General features: G+C 47.7%; 1 protein-coding gene across 1 annotated transcript in view; it reads right to left on the bottom strand.

Moving 5' to 3' along the window:
- Simc1 (SUMO interacting motifs containing 1) overlaps positions 1-14,329 on the bottom strand; it is a 38,057-nt gene extending 23,728 nt beyond the window's left edge. Inside the window, exons 1-2 of the mRNA XM_048334319.1 lie at positions 14,076-14,329; positions 158-2,068 (exon numbers count right to left, since the gene is read on the bottom strand). Of these exons, the coding sequence (XP_048190276.1) occupies positions 158-2,068; positions 14,076-14,204 (2,040 nt within the window). The 5' untranslated portion in view covers positions 14,205-14,329. The remainder of the gene's footprint in view (positions 1-157; positions 2,069-14,075) is intronic.
- Between the last annotated feature and the right edge of the window lie 3,866 nt (positions 14,330-18,195).

Here is an 18,195-nt window from a genome sequence, read left to right as displayed (position 1 = left end):
ATTTGAACCCATATCTGATTTTGTCTGCAAGTAGGGGGAAAAGATCAAACTAGTTAAGAGTCAGTCCGTTCTCTCAGGCATGGATTCCAGGCAAAGGAACCTTAGCGAGGTTTATGGAAAGGACACTTAATCCTCAGGGGGAGAAGTGTCAGCTCACCTCCCGGGTGTCTTTGTCGGGTATTAGTGTCTGGAAGAAGAGGTGATGGACGGGAGGGCGCAGGAAGTACTTGAGCCTGTGCAGGCAGGGCCTGTTGAACACCCCGCCTTGTGGGACTCGTGCTTGCACCTGCGCAGACTTAGCGCTGGCAGACTCTGGTGGACTTGGGTCTTTCTTAGGTGGGATTGGTGTGACCGGAAGCCAGGGAACTTTCACTGACGGAGCTTCTGGCTGTGGAGATGCAGGCATGGGGAAGCAGCTGGGAGAGGAGGGGGCTGAGATGTCCATAGGAGTGTCCCGGCTCAGGATGTCATTCTGGTCGGAAGGAGGCTGGTCTTGTGCTGGATGGGACAGGTGTCCTGCCACGGATGGCGCAGGTCCCAATGACATGTCATCTGACTGCTGCGGTACAGTGGCTTGTGGCTGTGGTACGGCTCCTGGTAGCTGGGATAGATCTCCCAGTGTGTGTGGCATGGGCGGCGTGTGTGGGTTTTGAGGCGGGCCTGGCAGATGTGGAGGCAGACCCAGACAGTCCTGTGGTGCGCTTGGTGGATGCTGAGGATGCCATGAAAAATCTTGAGGTGGGTGAGAAAGGATCTGAGGAGCACAGGGCACATTCTGAGGAGAGGATGGCATGTTCTGTGGGGCACAGGGCACTTGCTGTGGGGCACATAGCACTCTCTGTGGGGAGGGTGGCACATTCCGTGGGGCACAGGGCACGTTCTGAGGAGAGCATGGCACGTTCTGCAAAGCACAGGGCACGTTCTGAGGAGAGCATGGCACATTCTGCAAAGCACAGGGCACGTTCTGAGGAGAGCAGGGCACATTCTGCAAAGCACAGGGCACGTTCTGAGGAGAGCATGGCACATTCTTTGTGGCACCTGGCACATTCTGCAGGGCACAGGGCACAAGCTGTGGAACACACGGTATGTTCTGCAGAGCGCAGGGCACATTCTGAGGAGCGCACAGCATGTTCTGAGGAGCGCAGGGCACATTCTGCAGGGCACCTGGCACATTCTGAGAAGAGCAGGACGCATTCTGAGAAGAGCATGGCACATTCTGCAGGGCGCAGGGCACGTTCTGAGGGCATGGCACATTCTGTGGGGCGCAGGGCACATTCTGCGGGGCGCAGGGCACATTCTGCGGGGCGCAGGGCACATTCTGCGGGGCACAGGGCACATTCTGCGGGGCGCAGGGCACATTCTGCGGGGCACAGGGCACATTCTGTGGGGTGCAGGGCACGTTCTGCGGGGCGCAGTGCACATTCTGCAGAGCACGTGGCACTCCTTGAAGGGGCTGAGACAAAACTTGAGGTTGGCACGGCACAGTCTCCGACGGGCATGACAAGGCTCGAGGGGGACATGAGGAGGGTCGGGGAGGATAGGCACAGGCTCGTGGCGGACACGGGGAGGCTCGAAGGGGGCACGGCAAGGCTTGCAGTGGACAAGGCACATCTTGCTGTGGGCATGGCAAGGGTGCCCTCTCATTGCTACTGTTACTATTATTGCTTATGGGGGAGAACGAAGACAGCTGGAGGCTGGCCAGGAAGCTGAGATCACCTCGGCACGTGGCTGAGCCGCCATTCGGCTGCACGGGGAAGGCAGAGTCCCGACTGGCCACTCCTTCACAGGCGCTCTGCTCCGCGTGCAGGTGTGAGGGGTTGCTATCCACGATGCTCCCTGCGGGAGGCCGCGAGCTTCCGTCCACCTGACTTTCAAGCTCTTTGTTCGAGAAGCTGGCACATGTCTGCAGGCTGGCTGGCTCCTTCTGGGAGGGAGCAACAGGGTCCGAAGTCAAATCGAGGGTGGCAATAGGTCTACTTTCTTCCTCACTTGTGGTCAGGTCAATCACACAGTGTCCATTGCGGTCCTTGGCCCTTGGTCTGGGTTCTCTTGTTAAGTCAATGAAGTCCTGGGGAAGAATATGGGAGAAGAGTTAGAAGAAGAGCACTTCAAGCTGGGTGTGGGGGGCTCTTGCCTGTAATCCCAGCTACTTAGAGGAGGCTGAAATCTGAGTATCGCGTAGATCGAGGCCAGCCCGAGGGAGGACAAGTCTGTGAGACTCTTATTTCCAAGGAACCAGTGAAAATCTGGAAGTGGGGCTGTGGCTCAAATAGTAGAGTACTAGCCTGGAATGGAAAAAGCTAAATAAAGGGACAGTGACCAAGCCCTGAGTTCAAGCTCCAGTATCAAAAAAAGAAGGGTGTTTCAACTTTATCTGAGAAGAATGACAGTCTAGCTTTAGAGGATGAACATTATTTTACCTCTCTACTTCTTGGACAATTTGCACATCTTGTAGACAGAGGCATTAGTAATATTTGGTTACAACAGTTAATTTCTTTACCATCTTAGTAAATATGTAAGTAGGAATGCAGAGGGAAATTTATTCTGATCCAAGGAGAACAAGGAGTTATAAGGGAGCTCAACCTTAGCAAAGTAGAAAACAGTGTGTGTGTGTGTGTGTGTGTGTGTGTGTGTGTGTGTGTGTGTGTGTGTGTAATGAGGGTTGAACTCAGGGCTTCAGTGCTGTCCCTTAGCCTTTTCATTCAAGGCTGGCATTCTACCACTTGAGCCACAACTCCACTTCCAATTTTTTGGTGGTAATTAGAGATGAATCTCATGGTCTTTCCTGCCCAGGCTGATTTTGTACCACAACCCTCAGCCTTCTGAGTAGCTAGGATAACAGGCATAAGCCACCAGGGCCAATCTAGAGCAAACAGGAAATGTAGATGCCAAACAGGAAGGTGAGCAAATGTAGGAGGGCTTGGGTGCAGAGTGTGTTGGGTATTTCCTTGTGCCACTTTACTCGTTCTCCACACCACGGCACAATCTCCATTACACACATGTAGGGGAAGGCTGTTTCAACAGCTATGTAGCAGACAAGAGACAGAACCATATTCAATATGTAATCAGCTTCAAAGGAGATATAGAAGATAAGCCGGGTGCCATTGGCTCATGTCTATCCTCCTAGCTATTCATGAGGCTGAGACCTAAGGATTACAGTTCAAAGCCAGTCTGTGCAGACAAGACTGGGACTCTTATTTCCAATGAACCACCAAAAGGGGGAAGTAGAGCTGTGGCTCAAGTGGTAGGAATAAGACTGAAAGACAATACTCAGGTCCTTAGTTCAAGCCCCAGGATTGACTGGCATACTGGTGTGCACATACACAATGTTGTATTACAATATCTAACTATGGTTATGTATCTGTTTTTCCCCAGTTAGTTTTTCATTACACATTTTGATATGCTTTGTAGACAGATGCATGTAGTGATCTCATCTTCCTTTTAACCCTTGTGAAAGAAGGCTTCTTGGTCTCCAGCTGTCATTGATGTCTTCATAGTCACTACAAATTTCTCCTGTATGTTTACACAGTATATTTCTATCTGCTCCCTTTCCACAAATTTGAGTCTTTTTGTATTTCAAGCATATCATATATAAACATACATTTCATTCAACAACACATAGGAGTCCTTCCATGCTTTGTCTAGACAATCTCTGACAATTTCTGGTCCATTTATACTTAGTTTCTGTCAATCACTGTTTTAAATCTACAAGTGGCAGAGTGCTAGCCTTGAACAAAAAGTCAAGGACAGGGCTGGGGATATAGCCTAGTGGCAAGAGTGCCTGCCTCAGATACACGAGGCCCTGGGTTCGATTCCCCAGCACCACATATACAGAAAACGGCCAGAAGCGGCGCTATGGCTCAAGTGGCAGAGTGCTAGCCTTGAGCGGGAAGAAGCCAGGGACAGTGCTCAGGCCCTGAGTCCAAGGCCCAGGACTGGCCAAAAAAAAAAAAAAGTCAAGGACAGCACTCAGGCCCTGAGTTCAAGACCCAGGACTGGCACCAAAAAATGCACACGCGCACGCACACACACACACACACACACACACACACACACACACCCCTACCTATGATTCCACTCATCCTTCCCTTCATCTTCTATTTTTGTGGTGATTGTTTCAGATACATTCATATACTATATCTGTGTACATTGTAAATGTAAAATCAGTACTATGATATTTGTTTTAAGCAAGTTGTCTTTCAAAGACATTATGAAACAACAAAAACTGTCATTTTGTTTTTACCACATATTTGCAAATTCAGGTACTTTTCATTCTACATGATGCTATTTCCCATCGGCATAAATGTGTGTAGTGTGGGCGTTCTAGGGAAAAATGCTTTCAATTTACTCATTTTAAAACACCTTGATTTTGCTCTTGGTTTTGAAGGATCATTTGTCAGACATAGTTCTTGTCTAAAAAGTTTCTCTTTCCCTTTCTCTTTCTGTGGTAACGGGGCTCAAACTCAGGGTCTTGCACTTGGTAGGCAGGTGCTCTACCACTTGAACCATGTCCTTTCTTCCATTATTGGAATATGTCAATTCAATGACTTTGGGCCTCTAGTGTAATGGGAAGTCATCTGTTAATTGCATTGATGCTTCCTAGGTGTAACATGAATTTTTTTTCTCTAAAGAAAGACAGGCTTTCCTGGTGTTTGTTTTGCTTTGAGTCTCTTATACTTCTCTTGTCTGCAGTTATTTTTCCAACTGAATGTGTGAAAATGCCAGTCATTGTCCTTGAAACATTTTTCTACATATAGACAGAATGGGAAAATGGAGGATAATGATGGAAGGGTTGCCATTCATCAAGATGCATTGCATTCATGATCTGACTTACAGAATTGAAACACTTCTGTACAACTACTTAAAAAACAATTTTTTTTTTACAACCTTTCTCTGCTGTTCCCCTCTAAGATCCCAATCATATACTTTTGGGTTGCTTCATACTGTACTACATGATTATGAGCTTCTACTCAACTTTACTCCATTTCCCTGCCAACTTTATTATGTTTTATTTTATTTGTGCTGCTACTAGGGCTTAGACTCAGCTTGGGTGTCGCCCGTTTTTTTTTTCTTTTTGCTCAAGGCTAGCGCTCTACCACTTGCCCCATGTGACACACTTCCCCTCAAACCACTTTTGGGTGGTTAACTGGAGTTAAGAGTCTCACACTTTCCTGATTGAGCTAGCTTTGAACCGTGATCCTCAGATTTCAGCCTCTTGAGCAGCTAGGATTACACGTGTAAATCACCAGCCCCTGACCCAACCTCTTTTGTATTCTTTTTATTGTTGTGTTTGCAGTGCTGAGGGCCTTGTGCATGCTAGGTAAGTAGATGTACTGAGCTTGCCTGATCCCAGCTTTTCCTGTAGTCTGTATCTTTGGTACCTAGCTGCTATCTTGAATAAAACATAACTGAATACATTTGATCTAATAATACTTGTCAGTTTATCCTCTCATCTTATTGTCCTCTCTTAGTGCTCCTAACTAATTTGCACTTCCACTGCCTGTTACTCTAATTAAGTTCTTACAAGGTATGTATTATCTTTCTAATTTTCATAGCGGGATTGCTAGAGGGCAAGGAAGCATAGGTAACTGATGCTCCCCAACATTTGGCACCTGTTCAGGAAGACACAGAAGTTGATCAGGCTCTGATCATCTGGTAACCCTATTTTCAGATCAAATTACTTCGCAACAACTCTGTGATGTGAATTTTATAGCTAAAAAACCTAAAGTAAAACTGGGTGCCGGTGGCTCACAGCTGTAATCCTAGCTACTCAGGAGGCTGAGCTCTAAAGAGTATGGTGCAAAGCCAGCCCAGACAAGAAAATCTATGAAACTATCTCCAATTAACCAAAAGCCAGAAGTAGAGCTGTGGCTGAAGTGGAGCTGCGACTCAAGTGGCAGAGACTAGCCTTGAGCAAAAAAGCTCAGGGACAGCACCCAGGCCCTGAATTCAAGCCCCAGGATCCACACCCTGAGTTCAAGTCCCAAGACTGGCGCGTGTGTGTGCGCGCGCACACACACACACACGGACACACAGACACAGACACATACACACATTCCCGGAGGCTCCAATGGCTCAATACTTATCTGTGAAGTTCTGGAAGTCTCAGGCTGAGCTGTACCAGCACAAAGCTGGTTCACGGCCCATCTCCTGTGGATGGTGTGGGGGGTGAGATCTACTGCTTACTATTCCATCTTTGGTTATGGCTTTGGGTTTAATTGTTCTCCTAGAAGATTTCTGCTCATTCCTGCTAGCCCAGAGAATAGGAAAAGTTAGTTTTATTGGGGAGCTAGCTATATTTCTGTAGTGGTTAAGTTCTTCAACATTGGCCATACGCTGAAAAGACAAGTTCCTGGTCCAGCCTCTTTATTGTATCCCTATGTTTCTTGCTTATATCTTCCATTAGGGCAAAACACTCAAGACATACATGTCAAGAGACTGAATGAATTTTGTGGGGAAAGCTGGTGGAATTTCCATTTGACCAAATTAAAAATCATAGCGGCACTTGAGGGTTCACACTCTCTTCCACAAGCTACAATTAAGGGCTAAGTGGGAATGCTTATTATCCCCCTTTCTCTGTTTGAAGCCCCCTACCTTAAATATATGACTTACTTCTTTCCTCGATAAAGTGTCCACGTAGGTTCTGTCCTTGAAGTTTGTGAGAATGCTTTGTAATGAGTAGAGAAGAAGAGGCAATAATTTAATGTATAGATATACAGGGTACTCACACAGGGCTTTAGATACATAAAGCTAATTATAACTAGACAGCCAATCATATAGCTATTATATGAATCTAACTTTGTTTGTCCTATTTGTCTATTTAGTGATTTGCCTGTTTTGAGCATTTCTATAAATGGACTCATCAAATGTGTATCCGGCTTTTTAAACTAAGTATTTGCTTTCAAGAGCCATCTTTGTTGTGATATGTATTAATGTCATAATATGTATTAATTAATATGTAGTAATATACTTCCATTCACTCCCCTTTTGTTAATGCCCATACTGGGCTTGAACTCAGAGCCTCACAAAGTCACTTGATACTCTACCACTTGACCCACACCTTTACTTTGGGCCAGGGCTTGACCTCAGGGCCTGGGCACTGTCCCTGAGCCTCTTTGTCCTCAAAGCTAGCACTCTACCACTTGAGCCACAGCACCACGTTCAGCTTTTGTGAAGTATTTTACTGAAGATAAAGAGTCTCATGGACTTTCCTGCCTGGGCTGGCTTTGAACCACAATCCTCAGGTCCCTCCTGAGTAGCTAGGATTATAGGTCTAAGCCACTGGCACCCAACTACTTCTGGTTCTTTGATATTTGAAATAGCAGTCTCACAGACTTTCCTGCCCTGGCTGGCTTTAAACCGTGATCCTCAGATCTCAGCCTCCTGAGTAGCTAGAATGACGGGTGTGAGCCACCGGCATCCAGCTCTTACATTTCTTTTTATATGGAGACACTATTAAGATGTGTTCATTTTCAGTGGCTGAAAACATTTCACTTGACTATTATGAATACTACTTACAAGTTCTTGTGTGAACATAACGTTTTCAAGTCTCTTGGGCATATGCCTAGAAAAGTCCTGCTTGTTCATATGGTAAGTTTATGTTTATTTTCCTGAGAAATTGCCAATGTTTTCCAGAGTGACTGTACCCTTTACATTCCACCAATAATTCGATCCAGTTTCTCTACACCCTTGCCAGCATTTGATGGTGTCAGTTTGTTTTCTTCCTATTAAGGTTAGAGTGTTCTTATAATCTGTATATGAATCTTAAGTCAGATGTTATTTGTGTCTTTTCTCCGTATTTGTTCTTTTATTTTCTAAACAAAGAATGCTCCAGAACAAAATCTTCCCTTTCCATGAAACCTACTTTATCATATTTTTTTTTTCATTTATGGATTGTGCCCGTGGGGTCATAGTGAAGACCTCTGAGCTTAACCTCAGGCCATGAAATTTTTATTTACATTTTCTAAAAGTTTTATAGTTTTGCCATGCACTGATGGCTTACACCTGTCATCCTACTTAGGAGGCTGAGTTCTGAGGATTGCAATTTGAAGCCAGCCCAGGCAGACAAATCCATGAGACTCTTCTCTCCAGTTAACCAGTAAAAAGCCAGAAGTAGAGCTATGACTCAAATGGCAGAGTGCTAGACATGAGTGAAAAAGCTCAGGGACAGTGCTTAAGCCCTGAGTTCAAGCCTCATTTACCAGCACACACGCACACACGCACACACACACACACACACCTCTGACCTATTTTGAGTTCACTGTGATGTAAGGTGTGAAGTTTATGTCAAGATTCTTGCCATTTTGCCTCCAAATGTCCAATGATTCCAACTTTACCCATTGAAATTGCCATCTTTCCTCCACTGAATAGAAAGGCACGTTTTGCACCTTTGTGAAAAATCAATTGGCTCCACTGTGTGTGTCTATTTTGAGTTGTATTTTCATCCCACTGAACTGTGTGTCAATTCTGGGCTGAGGAGATAGCAGAGGGGAGAACACTGGGGGTGGGGCAGAGCACGGTGCTAGTCCCTCCAAGTACTACATTGTCTAGACTACTGTAGTTAAACAGCAAATCTTAAAAAGCAAATACTTTCATTCCTCTAACTATATCCTTTTTCAAAATTGTTTTGGTACTCTAGTTCCTGCAATGTTCCACATCAGTTTTAGAAGTAGCTTACCTACAATTTATGAAGCGTCGTGTAAGTTAAATCTAAGTCCAGTACTGGTGTCTCATGCCTGTCATCCTAGCTACTCAGGAGGCAAAGATCTGAGCATCACAGTTCAAAGCCCAGCCTAGGCAGGAAAGTCTGTGAGACTCTTCTCCAATGAACCACCAGAAAACTGGAAGTGGAACTGCAGTTCAAATGGTAGAGCTCCAGCCTTCAGCACAAAAGCTCTTGGACAGGGGGCTGGGAATGTGGTAGAGTGCTTGCCTAGCATGCATGAAGCCCTGGGTTTGATTCCTCAGCATCACACAAATGGAAAAAGCCAGAAGTGGTGCTGTGGCTCAAGTGGTAGAATGGTAGCCTTAAGCAAAAAGAAGCCAGTGATGGTGTCCAGACGCTGAGTTCAAGTCCCAGGATTGGCAAAAAAAAAAAAAAAAAAAAAAAAAAAGAACAAAAAAAACTCAGGGACACAAACAGCAAGAAAAAGTTAAATCAAGTCTACTTACTCATGAATGTAATATGTAAATCCATTTATTTATGTCTTTTTTTTTTTGGTCAGTCCTGGAGCTTGAACTCATGGCCTGGGTACTGCCTGAGCTTCTTTTGTTCAAGGCTATTGCTCTACCACCTGAGCCACAGCACCACTTCTTTTTCTATGTATGTAGTGCTGAGGAATTGAACCCAGGGCTTCAGATATACGAGGCGAGCACTATCACTAGGACACATTACCAGCCCCATTGACCTAATTTTATGTGGTGGATAATGTTTGATTTTTCAAAAATTCTTTTGGAAGAAGTTGTATACAATTGGTGCCATTTCTTCTAGTGGGAGATTTTGGACCAAGAATTTCTTCATGCTTCACGTATGTGCCCTGAGGTGCTTGCACCATTCATGTATGCCCCATAGATGTGTCTTGAGAAAACTAGGCAAGTGTTCTACCACCCAGTGGGCCCTTAGTTTTCTTTGCTCCTTTCTACTCCTTTTTTTTTTTTTTCTAGACTGGATCTTGCTATGCAATTTAAGTTGGCCTTGAATACACTGTAATAGCCTGGCTGGCCTTAAAAATGTCCTGCTTCTGTCTTCAGAGTGCTGTGATTACAGGCATGTGCTACCAGGCCCAGCTCTACTAGAGCACTTTTTAGGGAGGGAAAAAAGAAAATATATAGGAGAAACTCTTTAGGTCTAGGCAGAGTTTTTGGATAATACCCAAAGCACTATCTGAATAAATAAAACCTGATAAAAGCTTTTGCTCTATGAAGAGTTATGAGACGAGGAAGAAAACATACCATAGGCTGAAAGAGACATGCCATAGGCTGAAAGGCAATATTTGCAAATTACATATTCAACAAAGGACTGATTAGTAAGCAGGATATAGACTTTTTTTTTTTGTCAGTCTTAGGGCTTGGACTCAGGGCCTGAACACTGTCTCTGGCTTCTTTTTGTTCAAAGTTAGCACTTTACCTCTTGAGCCACAGTGCCACCTCTGACTTTTTCTGTGTATGTGGTACTGAGGAATAGAACCCAGGGCTTCGTGCATGCTAGGCAAGCACTCTACCACTAAGCCACCTTCCCAGCCCCAGGATGTAGACTTCTTATAATTTAATGGATAGAAAAAAAAACAGCCCTGCCAAAAAACAATCCAACTAGAAAATAAAACATGTAGACAGACATTTCACTAAGATATATGCAAATGATTAGCCATTAAAGAAATGCAAGTGACAACTACAATGAGTTTACCACCACACACATACTGGAATGGCTAAAATAAAAATAGATATAATCTATATCTATATCTAACTATCTATAGTGCTGGTCCTAGGGGTTGAACTCAGGGCCTGGGTACTCCCTGAGCTGAATGTTATTGCTCTGCAACTTGAGACACAGTGCTGCTTCCAGCTTTTCCTAAGTAGTTTGTTGGAGGTAAGAGTCTCATGGGCTTTCTTGTTCAGGCTGGCTCTGAACCATGATTCTTGGATCTCAACCTCCTGAGTAGTTAGGATTACAGGTGTGACCCACCAGCACCCTAGAGGGATATCAAATATTGATTACTGGATTACTCATTTACCTCCAGTAATCAACATTTGGTATCCATACATAAAATAGTTACTCAAGGGGCTGGGAATATGTCCTAGTGGCAAGAGAGCTTGCATCATATACATGAAGCTCTGGGTTCGATTCTCCAGCACCACATATATAGAAAACGGCCAGAAGAGGCGCTGTGGCTCAAGTGGCAGAGTGTTAGCCTTGAGCAAAAGGAAGCCAGGAACAGTGCTCAGGCCCTGAGTCCAAGCCCCAGGACTGGCAAAAACAAAACAAAAAACAAAAAATAGTTACTCAAGGAAACTCTTTTCCTTTTGGTCTGAGACAGGGACTTGAACTTGGTACCTGCCACTTTCGTTTATTGGCTAGCACTCTACCAACTGAGCCATGCCCAAGGAAACCTTTCGTAGTTTCTGGAGAAAGGAAACAAAACTATAGTAAGACCTAGAACTCAAACTCTTGGGCACTTACTTTAGACAAATGAAAACTATTCCAGGCCAGCCAGGATTGTGGTTGTGGTAAAGGAAGCAAAGGCAATATGAAGGACCTGAAGAATATTGCAGCTATTTAGAATTGTGTGACTGCGCACCAGTACTATGACTTGAACTCAGGGCCTTGAGCTCTCGCCTGGCTTTTTTTGCTCAAGACTGGTGCTCTATCACTTAAGCCATGCCTCTAACTTCTGGCTGGTTCCTGGTTAAACAGAGGTAAGAGTTTCACAAATCTGCATGTCTGGGCTCAGTCTCCTGAATAGGTTGAGTGGCATGAGCCACTGGCACCTGGCTTATACAGAATCTCAGTTGTAGTAATAGATATATAAGCAAACACAGGTGATAATAATGAACAAAACATAGGTGTGTGCATCTGTGTATCTCTATCTACATACAAGCTGTGGAAATAGAGGAGTCATGGTACACTATATCCATGTCAATATCCATGGGACATTGTGCTATAATTTTGCAATTGACTACCATTGGAGGAAACCAAGCAAAATTTTGGAGGAATTTCTATATTATTTATTTAGTCTACTTGATTGTCTTCCCTACCAGACTGGGGATATTATACCTCCAGCCTTCCTTCTCCTTTTATTCTCACAGTGCCATAATTATCACATAAATACATTCAAGAATTAAAAAGCAGGGCTGGGAATATGGCCTAGTGGCAAGAGCGCTTGCCTCCTACACATGAAGCTCTTGGTTCGATTCCCCAGCACCACATATATGGAAAATGGCCAGAAGGGGTGCTGTGGCTCAGATGGTAGAGTGCTACCCTTGAGCGGGAAGAAGCCAGGGACAGTGCTCAGGCCCTGAGTCCAAGGCCCAGGACTGGCCAAAAAAAAAAAAAAAAGAATTAAAAAGCAGTAACCTTTGCACCTGGGGTCCAGTGCAGTTAGAAGCTGATCTTGAAATAATTAGGCCACTGCTGACTTAGTAGTGACAATTTCTTTTGTTCAGCTTTTATTGCTGGTCTTTAGTTTTATTGTAGCATTTTCTGAAAATGTATGATTTTTATCTTTACGTGCATTAAGATTATATATGTGTATCTATTCACTTTCCAAGTGGACAGGTACTTATGCCCTTGTCTGTACTTCCTTCCTTCACCAATACTGACTGGGGCTTGAACTCAGGACCTAGGTGCACTCTGAGCTTTTTTTGTGTGTTCAAGGCTGGTGCTCTACCATTTGAGCCACAGCTCCCCTTCTGGCTTTCTGCTGGTTAACTGGAGATGAAGAGAGTTTCACAGACTATCCTGCCCAGGCTGGTTTCCAGTGGTGAGCCTCAGATTTCAGCCTCCTGAGTAGCTAGGATGACAGGTGTGAGCCACTGGTGGCCAGCTCCCATTAAGTAGTTCTGCATGACATTCAGCCCAATGATAACCTAGCACTGGCACTGCACCTAGGAACCAAAAGGAAATGGTTCAGAGTAGGCTTTCAGGATGGCACATGTTCTGGAAAGTTGAATTGGGGGAACAGATATCAGAACCCTCTCAAAGGGGTATTTGCATAGGAAGTGGGGTGTTTTCCTTAAAACTTTTAAGTTCTATATATAAGATATTCGATTATGGTGTGTGCGCTGTGCAAGCTGGTTCTGGGGTTTGAACTCAAGAGCTTCATTCTCTCCCTTTTTTCCATTCAAGATTGGAGCTTTACTACTTAAGCCACACCTGCATTCCTGGCTTTTTTGCTGGTTAACTGGAGTTAAGAGTTTCAAGGACTTGGGCTAGTTTCCAATCATGACCCTGATCCTCAGAACTCATCTTCTTGAGTAGCTAGGCTTACAGACGTGAGCCATCAGGGTCTAGTTTGGCTTAATCATTCTTGTATTCCTGGGGTATAGCTTCGAGAGGCTGCAAGAGTTGGGGGTGGGGAGTTGCTGGAAGTTTTTTGATGGACAGCTGCCCACCTTTCGCCCTTTGAGAGGACACTCAATTGCTACTTGTTGAATATATCACCTTGGATGGCAGGAAACTGCGATGGTTGTGTTCTGTATTATGTTACTGGTCCTTAATACATGGCCAGACCACAGGCAAGGGCTCACTAAATATCTGTGGAGAGTTCTGGAAAGGCAAGGGTAGCACAGCTATTTGATTCACCCATTCAGGAGCAAGGACAAAGATGCAGGGGCCTGAAGGAGAAAGAGGAGTGCAGGTCCGTTGGCTCCCCCGCCCCCCTCTCGGGGGCGGAGAGGCCCCACTTCCTCAGGGCCTGGTTACAGGGTGCATGTTTGCAAAGCGACAGGAATCGCCCTCCTCTCCAACTCCACGATCGATTCCCTCCCCCCTTTCCCTCCCCTGTCCTCCCCCGGCCCCGGCTGGGCAAAGAGGCCCAGGCGTGCCCGCGCTCCCCGGCTTCGCGGCGGCCCCGGGGCTCCAGTTACCTCCCCGGCACATCTGCACCCACCGCGGCCAAACAATTACGCGCCCGCGCGTCCCCGCCTGGACTCGAGGACCGGGTGGCGGCGACTGCGGCCTGGCTGGGCTCCCCGATCTCCCGCACCTTGGTGCCCCCCCACCCCCGCCGGCGCTCGGGGGTCGTCCCGCCCGGGCCCGAGCCGCCCCCGCCGGTCACCGCCCGGCCAGCCCCGCAGCCCGCGCCCCGGGAACGCCGTCCATGTGCTCGGCAGGGCTGGCAGCGGGGCGCCCCCCCCGCGGCCGTCCCCCCGGCCCCCGCTCCGGCCCCACGGCCCGGGCCGCCGCCCCCCGCCCGCCCGCCAGCCCGCCGCGCTCCTCGAGGCCCGAGGCCGGCGAGGCGGGAAGCGGCTGCAACCGTGAGGGGCCCGGCGGCCGAGGCGCGGGGCGGGGGGGCGGGGGCGGCAGCCGGCGACGCTGCGGTCCCCGAGCGCCCGGCTCGCCCGCCCGCTCGGTCACTCACCACCGTCCGGCGGGGCAGCGCGCCGGGGGTCCGGGACAGGGCCCGGCGGAGCCTCCGCGCCCGGCCCGAGCGGGCACTGCCGGAGCTCTCCGAACCGCTGTCGTCCGAAATCACGATGAAGTCTTCCATGGCTACCGGCGTCGGCCCAGCCCGCGCGCGGGCGGCGGCGACGGAGCGGCGGCGGCGGCGGCGGCCGCGGCGGCGGCGACCTGGAGGCGGTCGCGGCCGGGACTTCGGTTCCTGCTGCTGGGGAGCAGCGGCGGCGGCGGCAGCGGCGGCGGCGGCGGCGGAGGCGGAGACCCGGGCCATCAACCCGCAGGCCCCACCCTCTCCCGGCCCCAGCCCCGCCCCGGACGCCCCGGTCACGCCTCCTCCATAGCCATCAGCCAGAAGGCCACGCCCCTCCCGGCCCCAGGTCACGCCCCTGCCACCAGACCGCGCCCCTGCCTGGCCACGCCCACCGGCCGCGGGCAGCGGGGGTCAGGGCCGTCCTCCTTAGGCTAGGCGAACACCCGTCCTCCCTTCCTAGGAGGGAAAGGGTGTGTGTGTGTGTGTGTGTGTGTGTGTGTGTGTGTGTGTGTGTGTGTGTGTGTGTGTGTGTGTGTGTGTGTGTGTGTGTGTGTGTGTGTGTGTGTGTGTGTGTGTGTGTGTAGAGAAGAAAGAAGAGAGGAGGGAAAGAAAGAAGAGAGGAGACAGGAGGCAGAGAGGAGGAGAGAGGGGAAAGAGCAGAGAAAGGAGGGGGGAGAGAGAAAGAGAGAGAGAGAGGACAGAGAGAGAGAGAGAGAGAGAGAGAGAGAGAGAGAGAGAGAGAGAGAGAGAGAGAGAGGACCACCCAAGCTGCAGTGGTTCATGCAGCTGCTTCCAACTGGAAGAGTGGGCCCAGCCTCTGTGTGCGGGCCTAGCCGAGCTAGTGGCCTTGAGGGACCGTGGGTGGGTCAGTCCCTGTAGGATGGGTAACCTGACCCCTGGCACACGGGCCTCCCTGATGGCATGGATGGTGCCCTGACTGCTCTGAGGAAGAGCAGAGGGGTTCCCATCTGACAGACAGTGGGGTGATCCACACTAGTTGGGGGGGGCCTGGAATAACTGAGGGATAGTGGCTTGAACTCAGGGCCCAGGCTCTGTCCCTGAGCTTCTTTGTGCTTAAGGCCAGTGCTCTACCATTTGAGCCACAGCGCCACTTCCAGCCTTTTCTGAGTAATTTAATGGAGATAGTTTCCTGCCCAGTCTGGCTTTGAACATTGATCCTCAGATCTTAGCTTCCTGAGTAACTAGGTTTACAGGCCTAAGCTACCAGTGCCTGGACCTCCACTGTTTTGGTGTGTATGCATGTGTGTCAGTACTGGGGCTTGAACTCAGGGCCTGGGTGCTGTCCCTTAGCCTTTTTTTTGCTCAAGGCTGGTGTCCTATCACTTAAGCCATAGTTCTATTTCATATACTTTTTGCTGGTTATTTGGAGGTAACTCTCATGGACTTTCTTGCCTTTGCTGGCTTCAAATTGTGATCTTCACAGCTCAGCCTCCAGAGTAGCTAGGGTAGTAGTAGTTTTAGCTAGTCTGATTTACCTGCCTCCCCCTCTTTCTTTTTGTGAGCCTGTGCTGTGGGATTACAGTCCTGAAAATCAAGTCATTTGCGTTAAGAGCTATATTTTCCTTGTTGCTTTGGTGAATGATTACCAACTTACCACCCTAAATTGTGCCAGTTTTCAGTTTCACCAACAAACTATGTCTTTCAAGGATTTAAAATGTGAGAGTTGCTCAGGCTCCAACAAGTTTGAAAAATATAACAGTAGGTCCAAAAAAATGCATGCAACAAAAAGAGGATTTGTCACTAAAGGAATGGTTATCAGGTACAATCTAAACATGCCTGGCACCCTTGTTCTCTGATTAACGAGTAACTGAATCATCCAGAGGGCTTATAAAAACAACCAAAACCCAAACAAAACACTGCCAACCGCCTAATGGTGGCTCATACCTGTAGCTACTTGAGAGGCTAGGTGGGGTGTGGTGGCAGGGACCTATCATCCCAGTCACTCAGAGATGCATAAAATAGGAGGACCACAGTCCTAGGGGCCTGGGGAATGACTGAGACCTTATTTCAAAAATAGCCAGGGCAAAACAGGGCTGGGACCATGGTTCAAGGGATGTTCTGAGTTCAAACTCAAGCTCTTTCTAAAACATCACAGATGAGGTGCTATACACCACTTTCTCTCTGAGCTGCTGAATTTGGGGGGCAGTTAAGCTTTCAAAATTTGTGTTTCTTTCTTTTTTACTTTGAGATGAAGTCTCACTATCTAGCTCAGGTTCCCCTTAAACTGAAGATCCTGCTTCCCCCTCCCAGGTACTGCGTGTTAGGAAAATGGAGAACAGAAAAAGGAATAGGCCTGATCATCAAGGATTGTTTATTGCTGAACCGCTGAGGGGCACAGACCTTCCCTTGGGTTTGGAGGTTGTGCGAGGGGGTGAATTTGGGACCAGGTTTATATGGGGGTCTGAGCAAGGAGTCAGAGGTTAAAGAAGGAGCCACTAGGTCTAGGAAGTTGGTGGCTTTTCCTTGGGCCCACATGGGTTGTTGACAGCTGGGCTTAGGTGACTTGCCCTGCCTATGCATCAAAGCAGGTTCATAGAGACCTTGGGTTTTGCCTGGTGTCTGTATGAGCCTGGGGCGATTGGGTGGGGGTCAGTCCTTCACTGGGATTACAGATGTACCCTGCTGTAAGCCTCTCAACATTTGCATATCTGATGTTGACATTGCTAGTTTGGTTACCACATATGGCCTAGTGGCAAGAGGCCCTGGGTTCGATTCCCCAGCACCACATATACAGAAAACAGCCAGAAGTGGCGCTGTGACTCAAGTGGCAGAGTGCTAGCCTTGAGCAAAAAAAGGAAGCTCAGGCCCTGAGTTCAAGGCCCAGGACTGGCCAAAAAAAAAAAAAAAAAAAAAAAGAACTACTACTCTGGGGGACACAAGCTTGTGGCCACATTTCAGATGTTTCCCGCCAGTGGGGAAATCACTGACAAGAGTGTCATTAAATTGAATTCATCTAGGGGCTGAGAATATGACCTAGTAGTAAAGGCTCGTCTCATATACATGAAGCCCTGGGTTCAATTCCTCAGCACCACATATATATAGAAAAGGCCGGAAGTGGCGCTGTGGCTCAAGTGGCAGAGTGCCAGCCTTGAGCAAAAAGAAGCCATTGACAGTGCTCAGGCCCTGAGTTCAAGCCCCAGGGCTGGCAACAAAACCAAAACCAAGCAAACAAAGTTGAATTCATCTAATGCCATCAAACATATAGTTTGCTGGGCTGCCAGTGGCTCATACAGGTATCCTAGCTACTTAGGAGGCTGAGATCTGAGAATCAAGGTTTGAGGCCAGTCTGGGCAGGAAAGTCTGTAAAAGTCTTGTCTCCAGGTAACCAAAAAACACCCAAACTGGAGTTGTGGCTCAGGTGGTTGAATGCTAGCCTTGAGTCAGAAAGTGCAGGGACAGAGCCCAGGCCTAGAGTTTAAGTCCCAGGACCAGCAAAAAAAACCCCACATAACAAAAAAGAATCATATAGTTTATTTAACTCCTCTCTCTCTCTCTCTCTCTCTCTCTCTCTCTCTCTCTCTCTCTCTCTCTCTCTCTCCAGTTACTGGGGTTTGAACTCAGTCTCACACTCTTCAGTTTTTTGTTTATTTACACTAGGCTGATAGTTCTACCATTTCAGCCACACTTTCACATCCAGTTTTTTGCTGGTTGATTGATAATCAGAGCCTTGTAGATTTTTCTGTCTGAGCTGGCTTTGGATCTTGATTCTTAGATCTCAGCTGCTAGGATTATAGGTATAAATCACTGGAGTCTGGCTTCTCCTCTCTCTTTTATTTCTTTAAAATGATGGAAAACAGAAAAGGAATAGACCCAACTAGATCAACAGGTGAGGACTGTTTATTGAGCAACAGTGAGGGGCACAGACCTTCTCCTGGATTTGGAGGTTGTGGAAGGGGGTGAATTTGGGACCAGGCTTCTATGGGGTCTGAGCAAGGAGGGAGAGGTTAATGAAGGAGCCAGTAGCTCTAGGAAGTTGGGGCTTTTCCATTTGGCCCACAATGGATTGTTTACCGCTGGGCTTAGGTGAATC

This window comes from Perognathus longimembris, chromosome 25 (assembly GCF_023159225.1).
Source record: "Perognathus longimembris pacificus isolate PPM17 chromosome 25, ASM2315922v1, whole genome shotgun sequence".
Taxonomy (NCBI): domain Eukaryota; kingdom Metazoa; phylum Chordata; class Mammalia; order Rodentia; family Heteromyidae; genus Perognathus; species Perognathus longimembris.
The sequence above is the reverse complement of the archived record's forward strand: the minus strand, read 5'-3'. Positions and strand labels throughout refer to the sequence as shown.